This window comes from Candoia aspera, chromosome 2 (assembly GCF_035149785.1).
Source record: "Candoia aspera isolate rCanAsp1 chromosome 2, rCanAsp1.hap2, whole genome shotgun sequence".
Classification (NCBI taxonomy): domain Eukaryota; kingdom Metazoa; phylum Chordata; class Lepidosauria; order Squamata; family Boidae; genus Candoia; species Candoia aspera.
In genome coordinates this window covers 17,244,229-17,269,858 of record NC_086154.1, presented here as the reverse complement: position 1 = coordinate 17,269,858, position 25,630 = coordinate 17,244,229, and the positions used below count along the sequence as shown (strand labels likewise).

The following is a 25,630-nucleotide window of genomic DNA, read 5'->3' as shown; positions in this document are numbered from 1 at the left end:
AGCGCTCCATTCTCTATGTAGCATTAGTTTCCTCTAACTTGGCGGTGGAATCCTGCCCAAACATAGAGACTAAAATAATAATATAGAGTGTATCCAGACTTCCGGTGCAATTGTGGGAAACCTGTAAAGCCGGATTTTCCGGCGTGTGATCATAGCGACGTTCGATATGGAAGCGTTATGGATGTCAAAATCGTTACGGACTTCTATAGTGCCTGTTTAAAACGCGCGTCCTTGGCCCTCCGCTCAACTGCGGGCACGGAGACTTTGCTGCCGGCAGACAGATCCCGCACATTAAACGCAGCCCGGCGCACCTGTAGGGGCCCCGGCGAGGCGGTGCTGTACCATAGAGAGGAGCCACAGGCTGTCTAGAACGCCTCGCAGGCGTTCTCCTTCTCTTTCAGTTCCGGTGTGAAGGAGGGGAGGTAGTTTCGTGGAGTTCGGTCGGGGCGTCGTCTGCCTGGCACCGGTGGTTGTTACTCTTGGGGGCGGGCAAGGCGGGGCGCGAGCTTCTTGGCAGGGCGGCGGCTCGCAGGACCGACAGTTCCCGGGGCCGGGCGAGCGGGAAGGCGCCGCGGGGGCAGGAGCGAAGCGGGCGGGTGCCCTCTTCCCCCGGGAATCTTCGGGGAGGGAAGTTTTCTGCGGCGAGGAAGCAGGAAAGGGAGTGCAAGTCCTGGTAGGGCAGAGAGAAATATCTGGCCTGGGGAGGAAGGCGCTCCTTCCAGGAGGGGGCTTCTGGGCAAGGAGGTGTCGGCGAGCCCAGTCGGCTGGGGCGTGGGCTGTGAAGAAATTGGAGGTCTCATGGCAGCAACGGTAGCTGCAGGCTGTAGCTCTGGGGGCCCGCGGAACCCTGTCGCAACCCTACACGAGGAAGCTGTCTGTGCCATCTGCCTGGATTATTTCACAGACCCGGTGTCCATCGGATGTGGCCACAACTTCTGTCGTGTCTGTATCACTCAGCTTTGGGGTTCGGGTGATGAAGAAGGTGATGATATAGGAGCATCTGACTCAGAGGGGGGTGTGGATGATGGGGGGATAGATGACCTGGGGCCTGAGGAAGATGGGGATTATGACAACGATCTGGAGGACAATGATTATTTGGGCGATGGGGATATAGGCGAGGAGGAGGAAGATGATGTATCCAGGGATGAGTATGATGATGAAGATGATGATGTGTGGGACGATGATGACAGAGACTACTGGGACCAGGAAATGTGGGATGATGGTATGGGGAATGATTTATTTTTCAATAATTATGATGATGATGAGGAAGTAATGGATGAAGAGCCAGAGGAAATGACAGAATATACTGTGAGGGCAACTCCACCTACTGCTCCGCAGCGTCAGTCTTTCACTTGCCCTCAGTGCCGCAAAACTTTTCCTCATCGCAACTTCCGCCCCAATCTTCAGCTGGCCAACATGGTGCAGATCATCCGACAGATGCATCCACAACCGTTGAAGCCTGTGATACCATCAGCTGAAGCAGCGGACTTGGCAGCAGCCGGGGATTCATCAGGGGCACCGTCTGCTTTAGCTGCAGGTCGTGTGCCAAGTGCTGAGCGAACCCTATGTCAGAAACACCAGGAGCCACTTAAGCTCTTTTGTGAGGCAGACGAGGAGCCCATCTGCGTAGTGTGCAGGGAGTCACAAAGCCATAAACACCACAGTGTCATGCCACTGGACGAAGTTGTGCAAGAATACAAGGTACAGCACAGAACAAGTTGATGTAAATGCTAGTATGTAATCTTGTTAAATTGGAGCCTCCTGTGTTATAAAAGCATTTATACTATTATTTATTATTTAATTTATACAGTGCCCATCTCACTATAAAAGTGACACTGGGCAGCTTACAAATAAAAGTTATAAAACCATTATAAAAAATAGAAAAAGCACAAAACTAGAAGATGAAAGAGAAACTGAAAAGCGGAGAGAGTGTCTTTAAACCAGCAACCCTCAGGGCTGCCTATCACTCTTGGATCCCCAAGCTAGTTGGCAGACCCAGGTCTTGACGCTCTTCCTGAAGGCCAAAAGAGTGGGGGCCAAACTCACCTCAGGGGGCAAGATGCTCCATAGGGCGGGCAATGGCAGAAAAGGCTCTCCTTGACCCCACCAGTTGGAGTTCTTGGCTTTGACAAACAGCTGTGGCATACTAATATGATTACAGAGTTCCTGCTTTGCCTACAAAAAGATCCCTGGATGATGTGCTTATACAAATGTGTAAATCGGTACAAGATACTCAGTAAAAATTCTCTTATTTGGATGCTCTGAATTCTAATTTTCTGTCAAACTATAGAAGCTACAAATTTAGATCATTTAAGAGAGACATGGAATTTTGTGGAAGGCTGTAAGATTGTATTGTAATGATAAGAAATCTGTCTGTATCAGATGTATCCAAATACAGTATGACAGCTGTGTTGCCAGGAAATGAGGATTTAATGCTTATTTCTCTGAACATTGAAATTGAGCTTTAAAAATGTTTCTGCCAACTGCTGTTTTTATGCTTGTAGGACATAAAGACAAGTTGGCATTCTAGTTATTCTAGTTGTTTTTAGGCTAAACTCCAGGATCACTTGGATCCATTGAAAAGGAAACTGGAGGCAGTTCTGAAGCAGAAGTCAAGTGAAGAGGAGAAGATAGCAGATCTCAAGGTAATTTCAATATTCCCTTAATTCTCTTACGTTTTCAGTCAATCTCTTGTTTGAATGATCACCTTGCTCTTAGTGTATATTTTTGTTCACAAAACTTGGATGAAGAGGAAATGTCTTGGTCTTAGGAGCAGATGGTCTTTTTTGTATTAAGAAAATGATTCCTTTGGGATTCCTTATCTTGAAGTCATTGATTTATAGAAGTAGAAATCCCAGATTCCTAACTGAGATACCTGGGATTTGATCTGAACTTTAGAGACCTGGTCTTAACTATATTTTATGGAGAATAGATGGCTTTATCTGCCAGCAAAGAGTATTGTGCACTCCCATTCTTCTGCGTGTATCTAAGAGGATCTGCCAATATTACCCCTCAGTCTAAGGGTATATGGAACCGTAGATATTAGAATGGGTGTGGCCTTCTAATTTCTTTAGTGCTCCTTAGGGCCTAAACAGAGGTGATGTTAAATAATATTTCATGTTCCACCCAGGAAAATGCCTAAAATTGTTGAGATTAGCAGAATTGATTTCCCTTTGCAGAAAGTCATTTTTCTTTCTCTCATTGTAAACTGTATAACTTTGGAATTGTTGTCTAGAAGAAAGAATCTTAATAAATTATATGAGTGTTGGTTGGTTTGTTCACTGTGATTTTGTCTTAAGAAAGACTTCTGAGGTGGGAAAATGTTTTCTGTCTTTCCATCATGAACAAGCACAGAAATGACTTCTGCCAGTCGCACAGATTGCCATGATTGCTGTTGTTTATAAAGACAGGCAGGTGTTATCTGGTCCTGCTGCCTGCTAAAGAAGCTGAGATAGGTTTAATGTGCTCTGCCATAAAGTGGCGCAGTCCCATACCTTGGCTCTATACCCTCTCAGGGTTGCCTTCCTAACCATCTCCTCATCTGCCACAGAGCAAAATGAAACTTGATATGAAAGAGTTTGAGTCAGACTTTGAGCGGCTGCATCAATTCCTGATTGGAGAGCAAGCCATGCTGCTTCACCAGCTGGAAGACCGCTATGAGATACTGCTGGCCAGCCAAAGTAGCAACATCACTCACCTGGAGGAGCAAGGCGCGGCACTAAACCGTCTTATTGCTGAAGCAGAAGACAAGAGCAAGCAAGATGGTTTGCAGCTGCTGAAGGTAAATCTCTTTCCCCAGTTGCCTGGATTCAGATCTGTGACTGGTCCCAAGTGTACCTGGTTGTTGTAGTGTTAATGAATTAACACAAAGATTCAGGCTTTAGGTGGCTGGATTTGTTAAAAATATGAGTTTGCCACGTGGAATATATATTGCTTCAGAAGCTACTTGACTTGTTGTCTATCACAAGCATGGCTTTAACAACCCTGATGGTAGTATATTAGCATAGCATAGCAATGATCTAAAAGACATGCCTGCAGAACAGTGATGTGGAGTTGAGCCTTGGCAGACTCAGAGAATAGATCTCAAACGGGGAGGGGAAGACAACGCATGGACCACAGCAGCACCCTGCCCAGGCTGGGGAATTCTGGGAGTTGAAGTCCAGACAGCTTAAAGTTGCCAAGGTTGAGAAACACTGGTCTGTATGAATGCTAAAAGTGACTGTGGATTTTAAGGAAGTTTTTTCAGCTGTTTAGGACAATCTCCTACAACTATTGTTTCTCAGGTTGCAATGTGTTGAATTTGGTGTATGTGATACACTTACTTTGTGTATGAAAAACTGGAGTCACAAATGAAAAGGAATAAAAGTTACGTGTTTGGGTGTTGCAGATATTCAGATAATTCAGTCTGGAAGGGGACTTGACTGATACTCTGTTCAACTGGACAGAACTAGAACTTGAAAACTTGAAAATCTGTTCAAATCATTGCATGGAATGAGATGTCTCCAAATCAGTTTGTGTGATTTGGATGGTACTAGACACATGTAGAAGTGGCTTTTTCTGAATTATCTTCTCTGTTTGAATTAAAACAGATTGATCAGGAGGTAAGGACTATTAAATGTGGGAGACAATAAAAATCCAATTTCGTGCTGATTTAGATGGCAGGTAGGACTTTTCCAAAGCTGGGGTGGTTCTGAGGTATGCTCTGGGTCTGTGTGCTAGGAAATGCCATCTGGCAGGGCCCAAGCAGAGAGCCTTTTCTCTCGTGGCACCCACCCTCTGGAATACCATTCCATCAGATTGGTCCTGATCCTGTTGGCCTTTCTTAAGGCCTTAAAGAATTAGTTTTGTCAGTGGGTCTGGGGGTCAGGAGATGTGACGGAGCCCATATATTGGTCATGCTGATCTATTATTATGAGTTCGCTTTTATCCTGGCTGCTGTTTCTATGTGTTTTTCTGTTCTTTCTGTTTGTTATGTTGTTCTTTTCATATTGTTAGCTGCCGAATTTGAGATGGGCAGCCAGAGACAGACTGACTCACTCACTCTCTGGTTAGATCAGAGGTCCCCATAATTTATTGATTAATACCCACATAGTCTTATAAGAAACTCATAATACTTTTAAATGATGCTGACCGTGTGAGAGTTTTGTGGAAGCTGGTTTCCTAGGGCAGGAATGCTGATTGCCTCAACAATCTACTGCTTCCGAGCACCAAGCCTGAGAAACCAAGTTAGGAGTCCATTAAGCCATAGAAAAAGTGGAAAGAGAAATGCCAGGTTTAAACTACAGGAAATATTTATTTAAACAATTTATATAGCTACCCATCTCACCAAAGACATGTTGGATGGCATACAAAGATTAAGACCAAAAACCCCAAATCCACAGTTCGTAAAATCAGTATATGGCTTAAGGAGAGCACTTACGACCTGGCTCTTTCCCAAGCATTGGGATAGGGCGAGGTTAGAGTGGAAGTGTCAAGTCAAGTCATGTTTATTACAGCCATAAGGCCAGACATAATAAAACCATACAATAGCAACAATCTTACATTTATACATATATATATAAAACAAAAACAATTAGTATACTACAATCTAAAATTAAGAAAGAAAATACTAAAATAAATTGAAATAAAATACTATGTTAAGAAATTCTAAATCTAAGCGATGGTGCAGTGTATTGTGCAGATGGTAGCACAAAACTGGGCAACCTGGGAGGATATTTTCGGGTCCTTGTCTGAAAGAAATAGCATTAGATAGAAATCACACTCCCTGCCTGGAAATTTCTTCAATAACGGATATATTAGGATCTGTCGAGAGTCCTTATATAGGGAACAGTATAACAGCATGCGGCTTAGGGTTTCTATTGAGCCGTCACCACATGGACATAACTGAAGGTGCATAGGAGTACCCTTAAAACGTCCAAAAAGAACTGTTGAGGGCAGTCCGTCCAGCCTGGCTAAAGTAAAAGCTTTACGACATTTCAGAATTGTGATAGATGACAAATAAGAAGCTGGAACAAACCCTTCTGGAAGAAAATGACAAATATTGGGGTGTCGCGCCTTGCTTAAATTTGTTTGGAGATCTATATCCAAGAGTGGAAGAGAATGTGTGGGTTGCATCAGGGAAGTGTGGCTGTGACAAGTTTTCCTGTTTTTTGATTATTGGTTTTATTGTTTTTTGCTTTTATTGTGTATGTGTTGTTTTATTCTCGGTTGTAAGCTGCCCAGAGTTTGGTTTAGGACGGGCAGCTATACAAATGTTTTAAATAAATAAATAAAATACTGTAGAATACACCTGGGGTCAAAAACCCATTCTACTTCAAATCACTGGAACAATAATATGCCATCAAGCAATGGGACTTGCTTAACCTCAGGGTTAATAGCTGTGGGAATGTCAGTGTCTTTAATGCCTTAAGAGAGGCCAACCGGGTTGGGCCATCCAGATCTCAGGGGGCTGTGGGGGGGATGCTGTTCCACAGGGCAGGCGCAGTGACAAAGATATATGAGGGGACCGCACTTTCAGATTAAGAAGGCAATCACCTGCTTAAAGTGGATTCATCCTGGTATGCAGTATATCTAGCCATGCTGTGTCGAGGTAGCTTCTGTCATATTCAAGCCAGGAAGCCTGACAGATAGTATTTCTTCAAGTAAAGATTTTTGACAACAAGGCACATGATTTTGAACCCCAAGACCACCCCCCCTCAGAGCTGGAAAACCCTTTCCAGAAAAATTCTACAGAAAAAAATGATTCCCTTCTTTTAAGCTATTCATTCTGTTTTATAAGACTTAGATGTATAAGCATCCTAACCTCTTTTCTTTTCTTCCTTTTTCTAGGATTTCAAAGGCACTTTAGTCAGGTTGGTTGAATTTCTTTGGGTTCTTTCTGCTTTACATTCCTGAGGTTTGTGCTTCAGTTAGCCACGTTGCGTATGAAAGTCTCTTTAGAATTTAATGGCTTTTCATACATGCCTTTGAGCCAACTCTTTTCATACATGCCTTTGAGTGATAGAGGTTGAGTACTCTGGAATATCTGTAAGGATCATCATACTGTTTTGTCAGTTGGTTTGAATTTTGTATTAATTGAGTTTCTCAAGGTTTTTCTTGCCAATTGCCCATCAACAGGAAAACACACAGCTCAAAAAAGTAGTGTGAAAACTTGGGATAGATCAACTTGTTTCAAGTTAAGCAGTACTGAGGTTCATTAATGCATGTATGGCAGTCTGCCTGGGAAACCTACATCCACTTATCTGTGCTTGGCCATGGGGGAAGAGTGTGTGCGGCAGGATCTTAATCATTTCAGCTCAAAAGATCATGACACTGGTAACATGCAGCTATAATTATTTTATAATTATTTTAGTGCTGCACCGTTAGACTATGTTACCATGTCATTAGCAAGGTTAATATAAGTCAGTCTTGCCCAACCTCCTGTCCCCTGATGAAATCCTCTCACCGTCACCCAGACACCATCAGATTATTACTACATTTAACTTTTCCAAATCATGGGAATTTGAAAAGCTAAAACTGTGGCCATTCCAAAACTTGGTGAGAACATCTACGGAAGACCTATCCAATTATATCCTTTCTGCATCAAGAGGCATGCATTTCTATAAACGGTTGAAACCATCCACAGAATGTGTAGCTAATCTGGGGACCAGGGAAATGGCAGGATTTCAATACTGTTCTCTATTGTGCTCAGGGGTGGTATTTGTGGCAAGGCAGTCGGTTTTGTTAGTGTGGGAATACCTGGCCATAGCCTGGTAATTGACAGATCACAAGTCATGTTTAAGCTGACTCTTGTGGGGGACAGAATAAGTGAGTCCAGTGGAAAATCTTTATACGCATGTAGCCAGAACTGCTTGATCCTGTAGAGATAAGTAGATTTGAGGAGGTGCAGATAATTCTCCCCAACAATGTTTCTTTTTCTTTTATTCTCCTTCTACCATTTTAATGATTTAATCTCCTTGCTTCTGTTCCATTTCTGTGTTAAAATAATATGGCGAGCTTTTAAAAAATAGAGAAGATACTACTATAGCAGCAGAGTTAACTGGAAGCTAGGACTAGACTCATCTGGTCCAACATGTTGCATTTTCAGTTCTTCTTATTCAATGCTTTTCTTGCTGGTAGCCACTCATCTCCAGTCTTGTCTTACATGTTTGCTTTCTAAATGGTCGCTTTGTCAGGTGTGAGAATCTTACATTCCAAGATCCAGAGATGGTGCCAGTGGATGCAGGGAAGAAATATCGGAACTACTTTCTGATAGATATTTTAATGAGGAAGATGGAAAAGGTCTTCAGCAAAGCCCCTCAAGGTAAAAGACACTGAACTCCTTTTCTCTTGCAGTTAAGAAATGCAGACTAGCTTCCAGCAATGTATTCATCCACTGCCCAATGGAAGCTAAGAATGTATGGATTATATATAAAAAAGTCTTACCAATGGAGGAGTAGAAACTGTGCAGGAGTAGCACATACAATTCATGCTGTGAAAGTTTTTTCTTCTTAGACCTCTATCCTGATGTTTTGCAGGAGTTCAAAGTGACATATAGGGAGCTCCCTTCATTTTATGCCCACAACAATAACCCTGTGGGAGAGGTTGGGCTGAGAGAGTGTGACTGGCCCAAAGGTGTCCAGACAGTTTTTGTGGATGAGGATGGACTTGAACCTGGATATTAGTCCTAGTCCAACATTTAATCCTTCTACCACCACACTGATTCCCAAAGGAGTAGGTGGAAAAACTTTAGCATGAAGAAAGGTTTTAAACCCTCACAATAAATTGTGTAGGTAGAGGAACAACGATGCCTAATGGCGGTGGAGGAACAGGTATGAGGAGGCTATGGGAAGACTTACTAAAGAAGCATTCATTCATAGGAGAGAAAATTATGATAAAAAGAGACATGTGGAGGTAGTTTGATACGTTAAGCTGTATGACAAAAAATGGCAGATGGTTGGAGGTGGTAGGAGATCAGTGTTTCTCAAACTTGGCAAAGGCTGGCTGGGGAATTCTGGGAGTTAAGTCCCCACATCTTAAAGTTGCCAAGTTTGAGAAACAGTATAATAGATGGACCAGATGAATAGGGACGTTGGTTGTGTGAGTAAGAAGGAAAGACAAGAAAGGAGATTTTGAGGAGCAATGACTTTGAAAAGTGAGGAAGAGAATTTTAAAACTGCATGGTCCTCCTACAAAGCTCAATGCACATAGCATTTGATCTGTAAACCGGGAAGTTGTGTGTCGATTATAGACTCATTAGGTAGCTTTAAAGAAGAGACTGTTTTGAAACATCTGCCCTACAACTTTTCTGTGTGTGAATAACAGCATCTGAGCCTTTTGTGATAGTACCTATTATTGAGACTGTGTAAAATACTTTGAAAGTTCTGTAGAAATTCTGTGTAGTATTAAAAGACTGACGTAGTGCCTCTTATGTCATGAACCAAATTTACTTTCAAATATTTATATTTATATTTATATTATTGATATTGATATTGATATTATTTATATTTATATTTAATGTGCCTTATCTGCCCAGAGCCGTTTGGGCAAGCAGACATTGAATCTGAAAGATACCTCTGTTGAGTTCTGTCTATACAGAGCAGTATTTTTCAAGCTTGGCAACTTGGTCTTCAACTTCTAGAATTCCACTGCCAGCATGCTGTCTGGGGAATTCTGGGAGTTGAAGTCCACATATCTTCAAGCTGCCAACACTGATACAGAGAACAGATGTTTTGCCTCCTATTTATATTGCTTTGCTCTTTTTCTCTGCCAGCTGATTTGACCCTGGACCCTGAAACCGCTCATCCACAGCTGATGCTTTCCTCGGACTGCTGCAGTGTCCAACTTGGGGAATACTGGCAGGATCTGCCGGATAACCCCAAACGCTTCGACTCTGACTACTGTGTGTTGGCTTTGCAGGGCTTCAGTTGTGGTCGCCACTACTGGGAAGTGGAGGTGGATGGCCAGCGAGGGTGGGCCGTGGGGGCAGCCCGCGAATCGGCCCGACGAAAAGAGAAATCCAGCGGTGGTTCCCACCAGAAACGGGAGATCTGGTGTGTAGGAACCAATGGTAAAAAGTACCAGGCTTTGACTACCACTGAGCAGACATCCCTCTCTCCAGCTGAGAATTTACGGCGCTTTCGTGTCTACCTGGACTACGAACGAGGCCAGCTAGGATTCTACAATGCCGAAAGCATGGCTCATATCCACACCTTCAACGCTTCGTTCCGCGAGCGCGTCTTCCCCTTCTTCCGCATTCTTTCCAAGGGGACCCGCATCAACATCTGCAATTGATGCCATTGCGGCTGTTGCACGTAGCTGAATTTATCCCTTGAGGCCTCTGCTTCATCATAGTCCTCCCATCCCACCTAACTATGCCTGATGAGTTTCTCACCACCTTTGGACTTCGGTGGGTTCCTTATCGAGCTCTTATTTTGGATTCCTTTTTTCAGGGATTCTTCCCTTCTCTGAATCCAGTTTTGCACACTTCTCCTTCTCTGGTGCTTGACCAGGTCATGGATCTGATTTTCTCTCTCTTGGCCCAGATCCATCTTAGCAAAAAAAATTGTGCTCTCTCCCCTTATACCTTTGGGGTATAATCCCATGTCAGCTGATTATACTGTTTCTCATCTTTAGATATTGGAGTCCTTGATCTTTAATTTCTCAGACTTTACTGAGCATGCAGTCTTTCAGTTGCAAGGTTGGTGGGATCTGCCACGGCTTCTTGGCTTGGGCTTAGCAATCCAAAACTTGTTCTTGGCTTTCCCGAAGACACCTAAATCTTCCTAGTCAGGCATTCAAGACTTCACTAAATTTAGGCCTATGTATGGTAACTTTTCTTTTTTGAATTTTACTGGTCAGACAAGATGACTTCCATCATGTTCCATGTTCCAACTGTTCCAACTCCAACATGGGGTTGGTTCTAAGTCCATGCTTTAAGCAGGGATGAGGAACATGTGGCCCTCCACGTGTTACTGAATGACAGCTTCCAAGAGGCCCAGCAATCACAGCCTATGTTGAAGGATACAGGAGTTGTGGTCCAGCAACATCTGGAAAATGAGTAGCCCCAGTTCTATTTCTGTGTTGCTGTCACCAGAGCCCAGATTCCTGCAGTCCTCACAATAGCTTTTTATTTAAAAGTAATGACACAGAAATATTTTGGCAGGTCCCCAATGCTATAGCCCTTCTTTAATTGCTTTAATGCCTGTATTCTGATTTCCTGTTTTTGCAATTTACTACTATCAAATTAAAAAAAAAAAAGAATTGCAAGTTCTGGTTTCATGTGATGACCCAGTTGAAATGTCTCCTGATCTTTGATGTTACTCCCATCTCTTCCGCCATTTATCTATTCTAAAATGTGATATGCTGGCCATTTGGAGCAATGACAGCACCAGTTGCTGTTGAATGTCAGTGTAGAGCCATGATTGTAGACGTGTGTGCTATCCCACCAGATGCTGGGACTTCATTATTGCTGTCTTTCTTGTTCTTTCCTGTCTTCCCACCATCTGCTATAAATAACTTATTTTAGTCACTCACGAAGTTTTAGCCTCCACTGTGGAGTCTTGAACCTCTGGAGGCTTTAGCTATTCCAGCTCTGTGTGGTTTTTTAAATTCTTTTTGGCTTGACAGAGCTGCTTCTGAACTATTTTTCGCTATAAAAAAGATCTAGTTTTTTGGAAAAAGTTGAGAGATAAAGTAATAAATGACTACATGTTAAATGCTTTGCTGTTATGGTTTATTTGAATGTTGAAAAAATTCTTTGAAATATTTAATGAAAAAAGTGGCTTAGGGTTGTTGCTTTTAACAATATGGAAAATTCTTAGAATATTCTTCTAGAAGGGCTACACAATTCAGTATTTTTAGTTAAAACCAAGCCTGAGGTCTGGAGTAGAATGCTGTGAAAGTAAAGCTTGTTAATAATCCTACTGGGTAGTGCTGAGTCCCAGCGACAAGTTTGACTGTTCACTTCTTGGGCAGATCCCAGGCAAGGGAAAGTAATTTTCAATTGCAGTGAGTAAAATGTCTCTTTAATGAAAGTCATAAAATGTTTTGATATGTTGGACAGTATATTAAGTTCTAAACTCATACACTAAATCTACGATTACAAATTATTCATCACCATTAGATGCTTTAAAAAAAAAAAAAGGATTGGGACATGGATTTACAGTAATGGAGAATGCGCCCTACAGTTCATCCCACCTGCTCCTATGTGGAAAAAAGACCCACCTCCAGTTTCATGTCAGTGCAGAGAATTCCATAAATGAAAAGAAAAAAGAATCAAAGCCAAACCATAACAAAGGCAGTAAGACAAAGCAGGTGAAGGACTGATGTCCTTTGTTGGCTGCATTGCAGTTCATTCCAATGTTGTTTTCCAATGGTGGTAGAGAGAATCCTCCTAAAGCTGTTCTACTGGAGGAAAACACCGTGCCGAAAAGTTTGGCTTGACAATCTGTTGAAGGGCCTGCCTGCAGAAGGTTGGATGCGAAAAGCCCTCACAAGAAGTAAATTCCAAGAGCTGGTCCAGACAAACCAGAAAGGGTGAAACTTAGCAAAATGCATTCCCGCATCTACTCAGATGTTTCCTACCAACATTTTCCAATGCCCAGTAGCTGGCTGGGGATCAGTGACAGAATGTGACAGCCTCAATGTGTCAGTTCTAGCTAAGGTTTTGTTTATGTCCCGCTTGTGTTACTTTTTCTAATGAAGGTTTGCAGTACACTAAGGGTAAAAGCAGTACAGCCACATACATAACCAGCCACGAGCCATAAAAGCTAAAAATGGTGGGACCAAGCAGAGACGGAAGCAGCCAACTTTCTACTTTGCTTTTTTCTTAGAGCAGTGTTTCCCAACCTCAGCGGATTTAAGACGTGTGGACTTCAAGTTCCAGAATTCCCCAGCCAGCCATGCAGGCTGGGGAATTCTGGAACTTGACGTCCACACATCTTAATGTGGCCACGTTGAGAAACACTGATCTAACCCCTTAGCATGTAACTCGGATTGTAACTGCTCTTAAAGGCATTGAAAATGGGGGACCGTGACATTTCTAGAAAAGTCAAGGCTACTTGTCCATTTTATTAGTGGTTCCTTTCCTTATTTGTGGTTCCTTTCCTAATAATCTCTAAATGGGGTCTTTGGCCTTTTTAAACTGTCGCTACCCGCATTCACTTGTTTTGCTGAACTTTTCATGTTAGCTTGGGCTGTCTTCCTAACTGAAGGGATTATAACAGTGAGTGGAGGTGTCCGCAGGATCTGATGCTTTCATCCAAACGAGAAAATGATTATCTTGACACAAGTGTCACCCTTTTCATGTGCACGTGAGGCACCACAAGGCATATACAAAACGGGCTGAGCTTGCCTTGCAGGGCTAGTTCCACCATTCACCCCCCTCAGGACATCTGCAATGCTAAATTCAAACCTCGTTGATTACGTGCCATCAAGTCAGCGTCAGCTCTTAGGGAACACACACATTTTCTCCATGATGATCCGTCCCTAACCTGGTCCTTCAGACCTTCCAAAACACACTGAGGGTCAGCCAAAAAACTACCTCTGGAGGGAAAAATTTAAAAAAATGTTGGATGTTATGTTCCTGTAAAACGCACAGACCACTTCCAGCACACAAATCCTTCTTTTTTAATTGAATTATTTGTACATAATTAATAGTTTGTGCCTTGTGGGCCAACAACTGCACTCTCTCATCTGGTCCCAATAGTGACCTGCCAGACACGAACCAGGTTATCTGTGTAGCCAGCGAACAGAGTCTGAAAGGAGAGGAGAGAGAAAAAAACAACGTTCACAAAAGGATAAGGCAGGAAGCTAAATGGATGAACTGAAGGGCTGATTTAGGCAACCCCATGGCGCACAGTCACATTAAATCCCTTCACGTGCATCACAAATGCAGATCTTGCATGTCAGTCCAGTGCAAAACTGTCCAGTCTAGCCTTCCTGAAGCGGCTTGGACTAACACCTAACAGGACGACTCAGAGGACACTCCAGGAGACACTACTTAAACCTGAGAGGAAGGACTAGGGGGGAATAAGATGCAATCTTTCCTCTTTCCTTGTGGAGTTGAAAGTGAGAAATGAAAAAAACAAAACTGCATCCTGCATCGTGTGCGCTAAGCTCCCTCCTCCTGTGGGTTGGCAGCCTACAATATCCTGGCGGTTTCTTGAAGTTCTATCTCCCCGCTTGAAGCCCTTGAAAGCTCCACACCCAGAACAAGGCGAAACATGCAAAAACCGCTCACCATTTATACCAACAGCTGCGCGCTGGTGGCGCTCCCAACTATTCCTGCCATCCGCGACTCCCAACCACGAGACACGACACTGTAACTAAAGGGCTCTGAGCGGCTGCTAGCCCAAATGCTTTTTCGCCTTCCTGGGCAATGAATCTTTTGTACACAATGCAAGGAGGAGCGAATATGCTCAGGATGCCTTTTCCTGCTCAGTAACTCAATGATTTTATTTACTTACCTTAGTATACAAAAATAAACCACAGAAAGTATGCCGGTGATTTAGGAACTCAGGGACCAAGCACGTGGGATTTTCACCCCTACTAACACCCCTTCTCTAACTAATTTCCCTTCAAAGTAAAGCATGCTGCAAGATCCTATGTGCAAGTTACCCACTCAAAAGTGCAGCCATTGGTCAAGCCTCCTGCCCTCCTACAGGTACTCCTCAATTTACAATTAGGACAGGGATTTCCATCACTAAGCGATGTGGTTGTAAAGAGCAACCGCAACACTTAGCGACAGCAATCCCTGCAGTCCTGGTTGCCGTCATTAAGTGAATCCCATGGTCATTAGGAGAGGCAACTTCCTGCCAGCTTCCCACAACCAAAGTCATGGGGAAGCCAGCAGGAAATTACAAGTGCATGGTGGGGGAAACACTCCAGTGACTTGTGACCTTCCCTGTCAGCTTCCCCACTGACTTTCTGGCAAAGCCAGCAGGGAAGGTTGCAAATGGCAACCATGTGATCGCGGGTGCTTGACAACCGGTTTTAAGTGCAAACAGGTTGCCAAGCGCCCAGATCATGACCACGTGACGGTGCAGGTGCTGCAACAACAGTAACTTTGGGGACCGGTTGCAAGTCCCTTTGTTCAGCACTGTTATAACTTTGAACGGTTGCTGAACGAACGGTCGTAAGTCGAAGACTACCTGTAGTGGAGAAAGCAACTACATGATTCTTCACAGGCCACTGGGATTCTCATCTCTTACCTGCCCATCAGCAGACCAGGCCAATGAGGTGCACTGAGGGGGTTCTGCCTTGCTGCTGGTGGTGATCACTTCCTGTTTGAGCTCATCCACAATGATTTTACCTTCCAGATCCTGTGAGAAAGTAAGATTGGAAGCAGAGATCAGAGAGAGGAAACCATGGGTTCTCCTCAATCTCCAACTACACTGAGAGGAACAGGCTCAGAAACAGCCTCTGGTTTTCCACATGGAAAGCAATGTCAGATGGCATTCTGGGTTTCATCACAGCATAAATACACCCCCTGGCCCCTACGCTGCTGAAATCACAGCACAGCCACAGATAAGTCAGGAGCGCACAATGCTAACTCAAGAGGCGGCTCTCCCCATCACCAGCAAAGATGAAATCTCTCCGCTGGTATGCCCACGTCCTCTAATAACCCTTCCTTCCCGCTCTTCTCTAGCCGTCTCCACTGAGTGTCCAATCTGTAAGCCTGAGACAAAATTTACACCACTCTTAGGACTGATATGGCACATAACAAAAGCCAACAGACAGCAAAGAGAGGCACGGATACCTCTCTGAGTATCGATATGACACTGTGCCAGAAGGAAGATTCCTCTATTAATGTAAAATTAATGCTCCAAGGCTTTGCTGTTGTTTTGGCCCTTCTGTGGCATATTTACTACTTTGAGCCCATGGGCATGGGTTGTCTTAACTGTTCTTCTCTGCACGGGAATGAGGACACACGGACTGTTTCAACGTACCCATATCTTGATGCTGGGACCAGTGGCGGCACACAGCCAGTAGCGGTTTGGGCTGAAACATAAGGCATTGATGATGTCCCCACCATCCAGTGTGTAGAGGTGCTTCCCTTCATTCAAGTCCCACAGCATTGCCTGCCCATCCTAGAACAGAGACAGAAGTCAACTGATAGAGCCCATTAGCCCTATCAATAGCAAACTTTCAAGTGCTTCTCCAAAGCCATAACAAAATATTCTCCATTTAAAGGACCAAAATGCAAGGTCAGAAATAAAGCTGAACCAACATGCTACATAATCCCCCTTCACACCACAACTTCCCTGGAGAAATTCCCTCTAACACCAAGTCTATTTCTGGCCAACATGCACACATTTTACTGTATGCAGTTCCCAAGTGAGCAGGATATGAATATGAATGTCACCAGACAGATCCATTTTTAATAACAGATGAAAGTCTGAATTGGCCACATAATAAAATGAATATACAGGTAGCCCTCGCTTAAGAACCATTCATTTAGCGATTGGTCCTCATGCTTATGACCGTCAGTGAGGCCATGTGATTGCGATTTGGGCACTTGGGCAACTGGTTTGCATTTATGACCATCACAATGTCCTGTGGTCATGTGATTGCTATTTTTGATCTTCCCAGCCAGCTTCCAGCAAGTAAAAACAACAGGGAACCACACGATTTGCTTTAGCTACCATGTGGTTCCCTTAACAACCGCTGCAAAAAATTGTCTTAAAATCAAGACAGATTCGCTTAACAACCACATCATTTAGCGACCAAAATGCCAGTCCCAATTGTGGTCGTTAAGCAAGGACTACCTGTATCACAAGCTACTATATCTTAAGCTTATATACTTAATTGTGGACCTACCTACATCTTCTCTGGACTCAAAGAGTGTTTTAATTAAGTGTTGCCCTATTCTTCATTTAATGAGATAAATTACTTTCTCCAAAAAGGGGGAGAGACCTCCCATATGAAATTAGGACAGCTCAGAAACAGAGTGAGTTATCTGCACGGGGATAAAGTCAGATGGCGCTCGTGTGTTTCATCACAGCTGAGCCAGATTTCCTGTAACCGATAGGGATGGAAAGGAATGTCACCCACTGTAATGGTTGCCTATTCTAAAACACTATCAGACTCATGAGTAGGAATTCAAAGATATCTGATTTATTAAAGAATAGTATGCAGGATCACAGAGAAAGCTGAGAATGATAAAAGCGCGCCAAATGCAAACTAAAAACCCTCGGTGCAAACGAGATCCCTCCCCCCGTAGAATCTTCCCAAGCTCACAATCCCAGGTGCTCCTAACCGTTTCTGATGGTCTGCGGCAAAAGTCCTTGAGCAGAGCACATAACCCAAACGCATTCCATTGTAATGAACACAGATACAGAGCTTGGCACAAGGTTTCACAGCAGCTCCCTCCCAAACAGAAACGTGCGTCAGCACCACGGCATGTGAAACGTTACGATGTATAAACTACATTGAATCAGTGAACATGACACCCACCAGGAAAACAGCTAGGATGAAGAAATGGCACAGGGAGCTAGGTAAAGGTAAAGGTTTCCCTTGACGTAAAGTCCAGTCGTGTCCGACTCTAGGGGGCGGTGCTCATCTCTGTTTCTAAGCCTTGGAGCCGGCGTTGTCATAGACACTTCCAGGTCATGTGGCCAGCATGACGACTCGGAACGCCGTTACCTTCCCGCCTAAGCGGTACCTATCGATCTACTCACATTTGCATGTTTTCGAACTGCTAGGTGTGCAGGAGCTGGGATGAGCAACGGGAGCTCACCCCGCCGCGCGGTTTCGAACCGCCGACCTTCCGATCAACAGCTCAGCGGTTTAACCCGCAGCGCCACCGCGTCCCTACAAGCCACTAAATTCAAGCCTCCCCATTGCCCTTTTAAGACAAGGTACTGTATACCTCAAATACCCCTTTCTAGTCTTTCTAGGAAAACCACCACCAAAATGAGATTTCCAAAGAAACTGGTTTTGATCCCTCACTGTCCTTAGCTAGGAAGTGGTTCTCACTACTCATCCTAAGAACACAGCCACACTAAAAGACATTATCCACGGAAATTAAAATACGGTGACGGACTGAGCTGCTCCAGTGAGGATTCCTCTTACCTTATTAAGGGGAGGGAAAGAAATGAATTGGTCCCACTGAAGAGCTGAATCTCTCTCCTTAGGGATTCAGCTTCTGAGCCACTAATTGCAGACATCGACTCTAATGATGCAATTAAGCCCAGAGTCACTTCCATAGTGAGATGGGTGGTGTATAAATTTAATAATAAAAATTAATTTTAAAAGATATTGGGAGGAGTACTTTCCCCTTACATATCCTGAGTCAAACAGGGGGCAGCTGTTAGTTGTAGCCAGATTCTTTTTCTCTGCAGAAGGCATCTGCCTAGCCAACTTTCATTGGAATTCCCAATTTTATAAGCTGGAAAACGGAAAAGGAAAACCACGAGGTTGTCTTTTAAACTGCCAGAGTGACCTACCTTGCCACCAGAAGCACACAGTGACCCATCAGGAGAGACAGTCACTGTGTTCAGGTAGCCGGTGTGCCCAATGTGGTTAGTCTTCAGCTTACAATTGGCCAAGTTCCATACCTACAAATTGGAGGAAACAAACCCATATAAGGAAGCTGAAGGTTTCAAGGTCTGGCGTGCAAGGGCTAGACTGCAGAGAGGAAGTCAACGCCTGTCAGTAGGCAAAGTATTTAGAGATGCACTAGGTTTGTGTCTTTATAAAAAAAACGCAGTGAAGTCTTTTAAGATACCTGGAAGTGAAGAGAATCTCAGCCTACAAAAATAGATTCAAGTCTACTTAAGATAACCAAAACATTTCAGGCTGGAGGACAATGGGACATGCTATTATTTTTAAATGTTTGCTTCCTTCATGAGTACCTCTTCAGCAAATCTGATGGATTTATAAGCTCCCAGTGCTCTCCTACCCCCCCTTCCCTGATATATAACAGGTGAAGAGGAATGAAAAGATTCTAGGTTGTTCATAAACCTGCAAGGAATCTCTTTTTCATGATCTGATGGGTTAGATGGGGATCCCCCAAATAAAAGAGGCAGGGGCTGCAGATCCCAGACATTGATTCCTCTCACCTTGACCAACTTGTCCCAGCCACAGGAAACAATGATGGGGTTGCTGCTGTTGGGGGAGAAGCGTACGCAGGACACCCACTCAGAGTGGCTTTCGTCCTATGGGAGAGAGAAAAAGAATAGGAAAGCAAAGCATTTCCACACCCAATCCTTTGGTGCTACACTTCACTAGCAACATAACAAATTAAGCTATAATTTATAAAAAGAACTTAACCTGTTGTTTCACAATCCCTATTTGAAAGTATACACTGGAACAACTAAATTGTATTAGCACATTCTCTTTCCATTACTTTTGCCCCTGCAATTCCTCCCCTCTCTTCTGTGTGTGTGGTAGAAATTTATAATAAATACATTCCTTGAACAGTAACACATTTTTACCTATGAAATTCTAGTAAAGTGTCTACTGTATGGATTTTTTTAATCCATTCAATTGTGTCCGATTTTCAGAGACTCCCTGGACAAGTCCCTGCGGTTTTCTTGGCAGTTTTCAGAAGTGGCTTACCATTGCCTCCTTCCTAGGACTGAGAGAAAGTGGCTGGCCGACGGTTACCCAGCTGGCTTCATGCCTGAGGCAGGACTAGAACTCACCATCTCCCAGTTTCTAGCCTGGTGCCTTAACCACCACACCAAACTGGCCCTCAATATGTAGACAGTGCTACATAAATAAATAATATTAACTAAAAGCCAACTGAAAGCATCACACTTCCCTTCCAAAACCAACCCACTTAAGTGCCAAGGAATCTTCTCCCTAGTAAATCCAACAGAACCAGAGCTATCTTTGAGAAGGTCAATGTTATGACTTCATCCTGTCGATCTTGCACTGAATAGACCTGTGTCTATGATCAGCTAAATGTCTTGGTGCTTTTCAAGTCAGACATGGCTGTGAGCCAACTGTTCATTTATCTAAGATCATCTTAAGTGGCACCTAATTTAAAGACTGTCACGTTAACTGAGCTTTAAAGGCATCCAATCCAAGGCCTGGAAGGAGAGGCTTACTTGGACGGTGTACTTGCAGACACCCAGGGTGTTCCAGAGTTTGATGGTTTTGTCTCTGGAGCCTGAGACGATCTGGCGGTTGTCAGAAGAGAAGGCCACACTCAGCACGTCCTTGGTGTGGCCCACAAAACGACGGGTGGTTGTGCCTCTGAAAGGAAGACAATCTGGCACTTTAGTTCCCTGCACTGGAATGTGGTAGAGGAGGAACCCTCAAAAGAAAGCACTTCTTTCTCTGCTTCACCATTTCACCTTTAGCAAATCCCAGTACTGTCCCAACTCTTAAGTCTGGGCCAAACCCATCCCTAGGGACTATAATCTAATTAATTTATTATCAATATATTGGTGTTGCTTTTCATGCCACTTATCATTTGAATTACACAACGCATATAGCCTTCAAAGCAAACGAAAAATATTTTTCCCATTACAATAGCAAAACATATCCTTGAAGCTCAATGGGGGCTGTAGATGTGTATCAGGTTTAATCACTGGGAGCGTAAAAAGTAATCAGAAAAGAACTCGGCATATAAATCTAGACAACAAGAAATTCGCAGGGAATTAAATTAGCACTTCCCGAGACACAGAAGCAATGTTTTTGTTTTACAATTTGCACTCACGTTGTAAGATCCCAGAGACGCAGTGTGCCATCCCAAGAGCCGGAGAGGGCAAACTGCCCATCTGACGAGATAACCACATCACTGACAAAGTGAGAGTGGCCTCGTAGGGCTCGCTGGGGAATCCCATAGTTAGTTTCATCTCTTGTTAACTTCCACATGATGATGGTCTTGTCTGTAAGAGGATACAAAAGGTTTTCCTTTACATTAAATCTCAACCCAGGAGAATGCCCGGGAAAGCAAAATAACTGATCCCCACCCTACTACCTACTGCATCTAAGGTCCTGCCTTTCATCCTGCCCCCAAGTTTAATTCTCAGGATGGTGAAAAGCACATCTGAACTCCACAGTTCAAGCTGCAAGTATAAGGGTTTCATTGGATTAAGAGCTCTCCCCTGATCAGCAGATCTTTTCACACAAAAAACTATCAGCTCTGGTAGAAGGCTAGTTATAAACAACCGTCCTGTCTTTTAGTCTGAATGACAGTGGTGAGCACCATGGTCCACCAAACACCGCTTCATCCAATTCCTAGTAGTTTTCAGCATTGGCTGAAAATGAGTGAAGCGCCAGTTTCCAACCCGTTGAACATGAAGTTAACTCTTCAATGTAGAAGTATATTCTACATATATGACAGTCACACAACATAATCTAGACCCTATTAAGAATGTAACAGCCCAGGAACAAGACTACTGCCAAAATCTTCCCACTAAAAGTAAGTATCTTCAACTAAAAGTGGGTTGCTTTCAACCATCTGAGGAATGGTTCAAATTCTAAATGGAGCTATCCTGACCTCATTTCCAACATGAATTAAATTCACACTCAAAAAGGTTTTGTACATCCCTACTACTCAATCAGCAAACTCCTTAACATCCTGGACAGAAGAAACTTTCTCATTCCTTATGTTCCACGGTGTGAAACTGTCCTCTTTTAATCTGTTGTTGTTTATCCGTTCAGTTGCTTCCGACTCTTTGTGACTTCATGGACCAGCCCATGCCAGAGCTTCCTGTCGGTCATCAACACCCCCAGCTCCCCCAGGGACAAGTCCGTCACCTCTAGAATATCATCCATCCACCTTGCCCTTGGTCGGCCCCTCTTCCTTTTGCCCTCCACTCTCCCTAGCATCAGCATCTTCTCCAGGGTCTCCTGTCTTCTCATGATGTGGCAAAAGTACTTCAGTTTTGCCTTTAATTTCATTCCCTCAGGTGAGCAGTCTGGCTTTATTTCCTGGAGGATGGACTGGTTTGATCTTCTTGCAGTCCAAGGCACTCTCATAATTTTCCTCCAACACCACAGTTCCAAAGCATCGATCTTCCTTCTCTCAGCCTTCCTTATGGTCCAGCTCTCGCAGCCATATGTTACTACGGGGAACACCATTGCTTTAACTATGCGGGCCTTTGTTGTCAGTGTGATGTCTCTGCTCTTGACTATTTTATTGAGATTTGTCATTGCTCTTCTCCCAAGGATTAAACCTCTTCTGATTTCCTGACTGCAGTCAGCATCTGCAGTAATCTTTGCACCTACCTCTTTTAATCTACTCGTACATTAAAAAAGCACATAGAAAAACATCCTCCACAGAAATGCTTTGGACCTCCATCTTTGCAGGTTTCTAAACAGCTGTTGTTGTTCTATTTTTACCCTGCCTCTTTTATATATAACTCAAGTTGGTGAACATACCTAATACTCCTGCATCCTATTTTCCCCAGAACAACAGCCCTGTGAGGTGGATTGGGCTGAGAGTGACTGGCCCAAAGTCACCCAGCCAGCTTTGATGCTTAAGGGAGTTATTAGTAACTTATTATTATTTTCCCTGCTTCTTAGGCACTATAATCTAATGTTAAAGAGGCTACAGTTCTTCTCTAGAGAAGGAGAGGCATAAACATTATAATACCATGCAGGCTCCACCGATGTAATTCTAATTGCCCCCAAGTGAGAAGTGAGTTACTCTAAAATGGAGTTGCCTAATATGAAATACTCACTGGACCTTTCCTGTAATCCAGGAAGGGGCAATAGGTGGACAGGGTGATCTCAGTAGATGATCAGTAAACATTTCTGATCCCAATTCTTTGATAATGGCTAGAACTGGAAAATAAAGGTCTCTATAACAAACCACTAACAAAGTTACTGCACAAGAAGAGTTGGTGGGAGGGAGGACGCCAGGAACCGATTTGTGCACTGTTTAAGTCCTTATTGGCAGAGTTCTGCTCCTGATCACAAATTATCTGGGCTAAGCACATGGTCAGGCATTTTCTTGAATACATGCTTTACCTGGCTCTAGCTGATACTGGCTCTCTATTTTACACCTGGATCTAGCTGATACTCCTTGGAATTCCAACCAAAAAAGACAAAATATGCCTTGCAAGCCTCTCCTCCCCGCACTATGGCACCAGCTGGAGATTTGTAACAGTCCCACCCTCACAGAAACTGTTCCATTTTCTTTCTTGACCCTCTCCTGTCCCATCATAATTGCAGGACGTGTCTTCAGACCTCATTGAAAAGATCAGTAGACAATGTCAGATTTAATCATTGGGACAGACGTCTCTCCCCTCTCATAGATTTCGAACCGTCCCGCATTCTGAACGCAACATCCCCCTACTATTCGGCTTGTCCTAATCCTCCTTACTCAACTCTTCCTAATAGTTTGGCCTAGGGCTCTTCCTACCCCGCTCATCCTTAGGACACCATGGTCTCTCCCCTAATTGCCTCCACCCGATCCACGGCAGATTTTCCTCCAAAAAGAAAACTGATTCACCAGGTCATGCAAGCCACGCTGCCCCCGCGGATCGCCCATGCGAAATCTGGTCTCTTCCAGGGTTTCTTCCCCGACATGGTTTCTCCCAGTCTATTCTTTCGGCCACCCCTCCCCCTCCCCCTCCCCCTCCCCCTCCCCGTGGACTGGCCCGTCCTGCTCCTCCTTACCGCGCGAGGCGGAGAGGATCATGTCTGGAAATTGCGGGGTGGTGGCGATCTGGGTCACCCAGCCGTTGTGGCCCTTCAGGGTGCCACGCAGGGTCATCTGCTCCGTCATGGCGGCGGCTGAGAGAGCTCGAGCGCCCGCGGCAGACGGAGGATGGCGTCGGATTCAGCGACGGTCCTTCGCCCGTACCTGCCAACTCGCCCAGGCCCGGAAAAAGAAAGGAAGAAGTAGCCTCTTCCGGAAGCGGAAATGGTTTCTTTTCACGAGCTCCGGTGCCGGGACCGTACAATATGGCTGCCTCCAGAGACCGCCTGCATGTTTAAGCTGGGAAGTTTATAAAAGATAAAATGTAAAATGTCTCTAAGAGACATTTCATCGTTAGTAAAAGGCTAGGTTGCAGTTGTACGTCTGAAATAGGATTCTTAGATAACGCGGTGGCGGTTGAGGTCCTATAAAATATAGCATAGGCAGGAGAGCGCTAGCATCTCACTTATCGCGATGTTTTTAGCAGGATTTCTCCGCTTATGGCGAGATTTCGATTGCCTCTTAGGAATTCTAGCATGTAAAGTACTGTAATTGTAACTAGCGGGCAGAAGTTCGTGAAAGCCCCTTCAGAAAAGGCGAGCTCGTTACTGTTTGATCCTCCCAGCTCTCATTCAGGGAGAGAAATTTAGGAGGGCTGAGTTCGAAGGAGAGAGCGCTCTCTCCATTGAGGCAGGGAGAGAAGCTTCTCAAAAAGTTTCAGTCTGCAAATAGTATTATAGATCTAACCCACGTTTATTCAGAAGTAATGTTCAAAGAAAGCCTCGTGTGGTGCAGAGTGGTCGGCGGCAGTATTGCAGCCGAAACTCTCCCCACGACCCGAGTTCGATCCCAGCGGAAGCTGGATTCTCTCTCGGGCAGCCGGCTCAGGTCGACTCAGCCCTCCATCCTTCCGAGGTCGGTAAAATGAGCGCCCAGCTTGCTGGGGAAGGCAATGGCAAACCACCCCGCTAGAGTCTGCCAAGAAAACGTTGCAAAAGTGGCGTCCCGCCAAAGGGTCAGACATGACTCGGTGCTTTTACAGGGGACCTTTCACCTTTTCAATGTTCAAAGAGGATTTGTACTCTAGTCTCAGGCCTTTAAATTGCATGGATACCTTCAAAGATGAAGTAGCGTCTGGGGGACTTTCTGGCAATGGCACCCAAGTTCTAGTATTCCTTCTCCAGGGAAATTTGGGAAGCGTTGCCATGTTTTAATATTTTTGGAAGCTATCTTCATAGAGGAAATCTATGGGGTTGCTGCTGGACACCAACTTGACAGCACATAATCAACTTTATAAACTTGCTTTTAGTAAATCATTAGAAAAAATAATAACAATATTATTTCTATTCACTGAACACACCTCTATTCTAACGGTCCACTAGTTTCCAAAACTGGTGACAGGCATATTAGAAGTTTTGTATGAGAATGTGCCTTTCTTGTGCAATGCCTATTAAAATAGATTTGTCTGTCTTGATCTTGGCAATGTAGAAAAGGAAGCAGCACCCCTGCCTCAAAGCAAATTTGGGAGCAGAGCGAATTAACAGAAAGCCGTGGCTATTTCTGCCACGGATCCTTTTGCTATTATCAATCTACCTCTAAAAATGGATATCCAGCTTTCCTCCAAAAGATGTTTAGGGAGGAAGAAATACTGGGATGGTGGTGATGATGAGAGTAGTAGTAGTAGTAGTAGTAATAATGATATATTAAACTTGTATGCCACCTGACTCTCAATGACTCGGCAGCTCACAACAGTTAAACACATTACCATAAAACGTAAAAAATAAAAGATGGGGGGGGAGACCTAAAATGGGAGGAATGGGCTGATGCAAAGATCTGATTGGCTTATGCTGGCGAGGCAGAAGAAATAAGGAATGGAGTATTAATTTCATTCCTCTCTTTTCACCTTTTTAAAGCAAAGATTTCCTTTCCTTGGGTGGAGTAGAACTTATGTGAGCCAGCCTGCCTTCCCTCCTTCCTTCAGCAAAACCATCCTGTAATCAGCTTTTTGTTTCCTTCGTGCCCAGAATGGAAGTACGCATGAAACAG

General features: G+C 44.0%; 2 protein-coding genes across 2 annotated transcripts; one reads left to right on the top strand and one right to left on the bottom strand.

Annotated features, from left to right (window-relative positions):
- The first annotated feature begins 551 nt into the window (after nt 1-551).
- On the top strand, nt 552-11,696 carry TRIM41 (tripartite motif containing 41). The gene is made up of 6 exons (XM_063291353.1): nt 552-1,701; nt 2,550-2,645; nt 3,551-3,781; nt 6,829-6,851; nt 8,175-8,302; nt 9,752-11,696. Exons 1-6 carry the CDS (start codon nt 799-801, stop codon nt 10,270-10,272), a joined length of 1,902 nt encoding a protein of 633 aa, XP_063147423.1. The 5' UTR covers nt 552-798; the 3' UTR covers nt 10,273-11,696.
- A 1,888-nt stretch (nt 11,697-13,584) lies between these two features.
- On the bottom strand, nt 13,585-23,793 carry RACK1 (receptor for activated C kinase 1). The gene is made up of 8 exons (XM_063291358.1): nt 23,563-23,793; nt 20,651-20,822; nt 20,037-20,184; nt 19,044-19,139; nt 18,429-18,539; nt 15,930-16,070; nt 15,192-15,302; nt 13,585-13,736 (listed from the first exon to the last, which is right to left on the bottom strand). The coding sequence occupies exons 1-8, from the start codon at nt 23,669-23,671 to the stop codon at nt 13,671-13,673; spliced, it is 954 nt and encodes a 317-aa protein (XP_063147428.1). The 5' UTR covers nt 23,672-23,793; the 3' UTR covers nt 13,585-13,670.
- Nucleotides 23,794-25,630: the final 1,837 nt, after the last annotated feature.

What these genes read in the sequence shown, in the direction of transcription:
- TRIM41 (XM_063291353.1), top strand. Translation starts at nt 799, where the DNA reads ATGGCAGCAACGGTAGCTGCAGGCTGTAGCTCTGGGGGCCCGCGGAAC. An exon ending in AAGTTGTGCAAGAATACAAG is followed by an intron (nt 1,702 to 2,549) that starts GTACAGCACAGA and finishes AGTTGTTTTTAG; the next exon opens with GCTAAACTCCAGGATCACTT. An exon ending in TTCAAAGGCACTTTAGTCAG is followed by an intron (nt 6,852 to 8,174) that starts GTTGGTTGAATT and finishes TCGCTTTGTCAG; the next exon opens with GTGTGAGAATCTTACATTCC.
- RACK1 (XM_063291358.1), bottom strand. Translation starts at nt 23,671, where the DNA reads ATGACGGAGCAGATGACCCTGCGTGGCACCCTGAAGGGCCACAACGGC. An exon ending in TCTGCAAGTACACCGTCCAA is followed by an intron (nt 19,140 to 20,036) that starts GTAAGCCTCTCC and finishes TCTCTCCCATAG; the next exon opens with GACGAAAGCCACTCTGAGTG. An exon ending in GTCCCAGCATCAAGATATGG is followed by an intron (nt 15,303 to 15,929) that starts GTACGTTGAAAC and finishes ACTTTCTCACAG; the next exon opens with GATCTGGAAGGTAAAATCAT.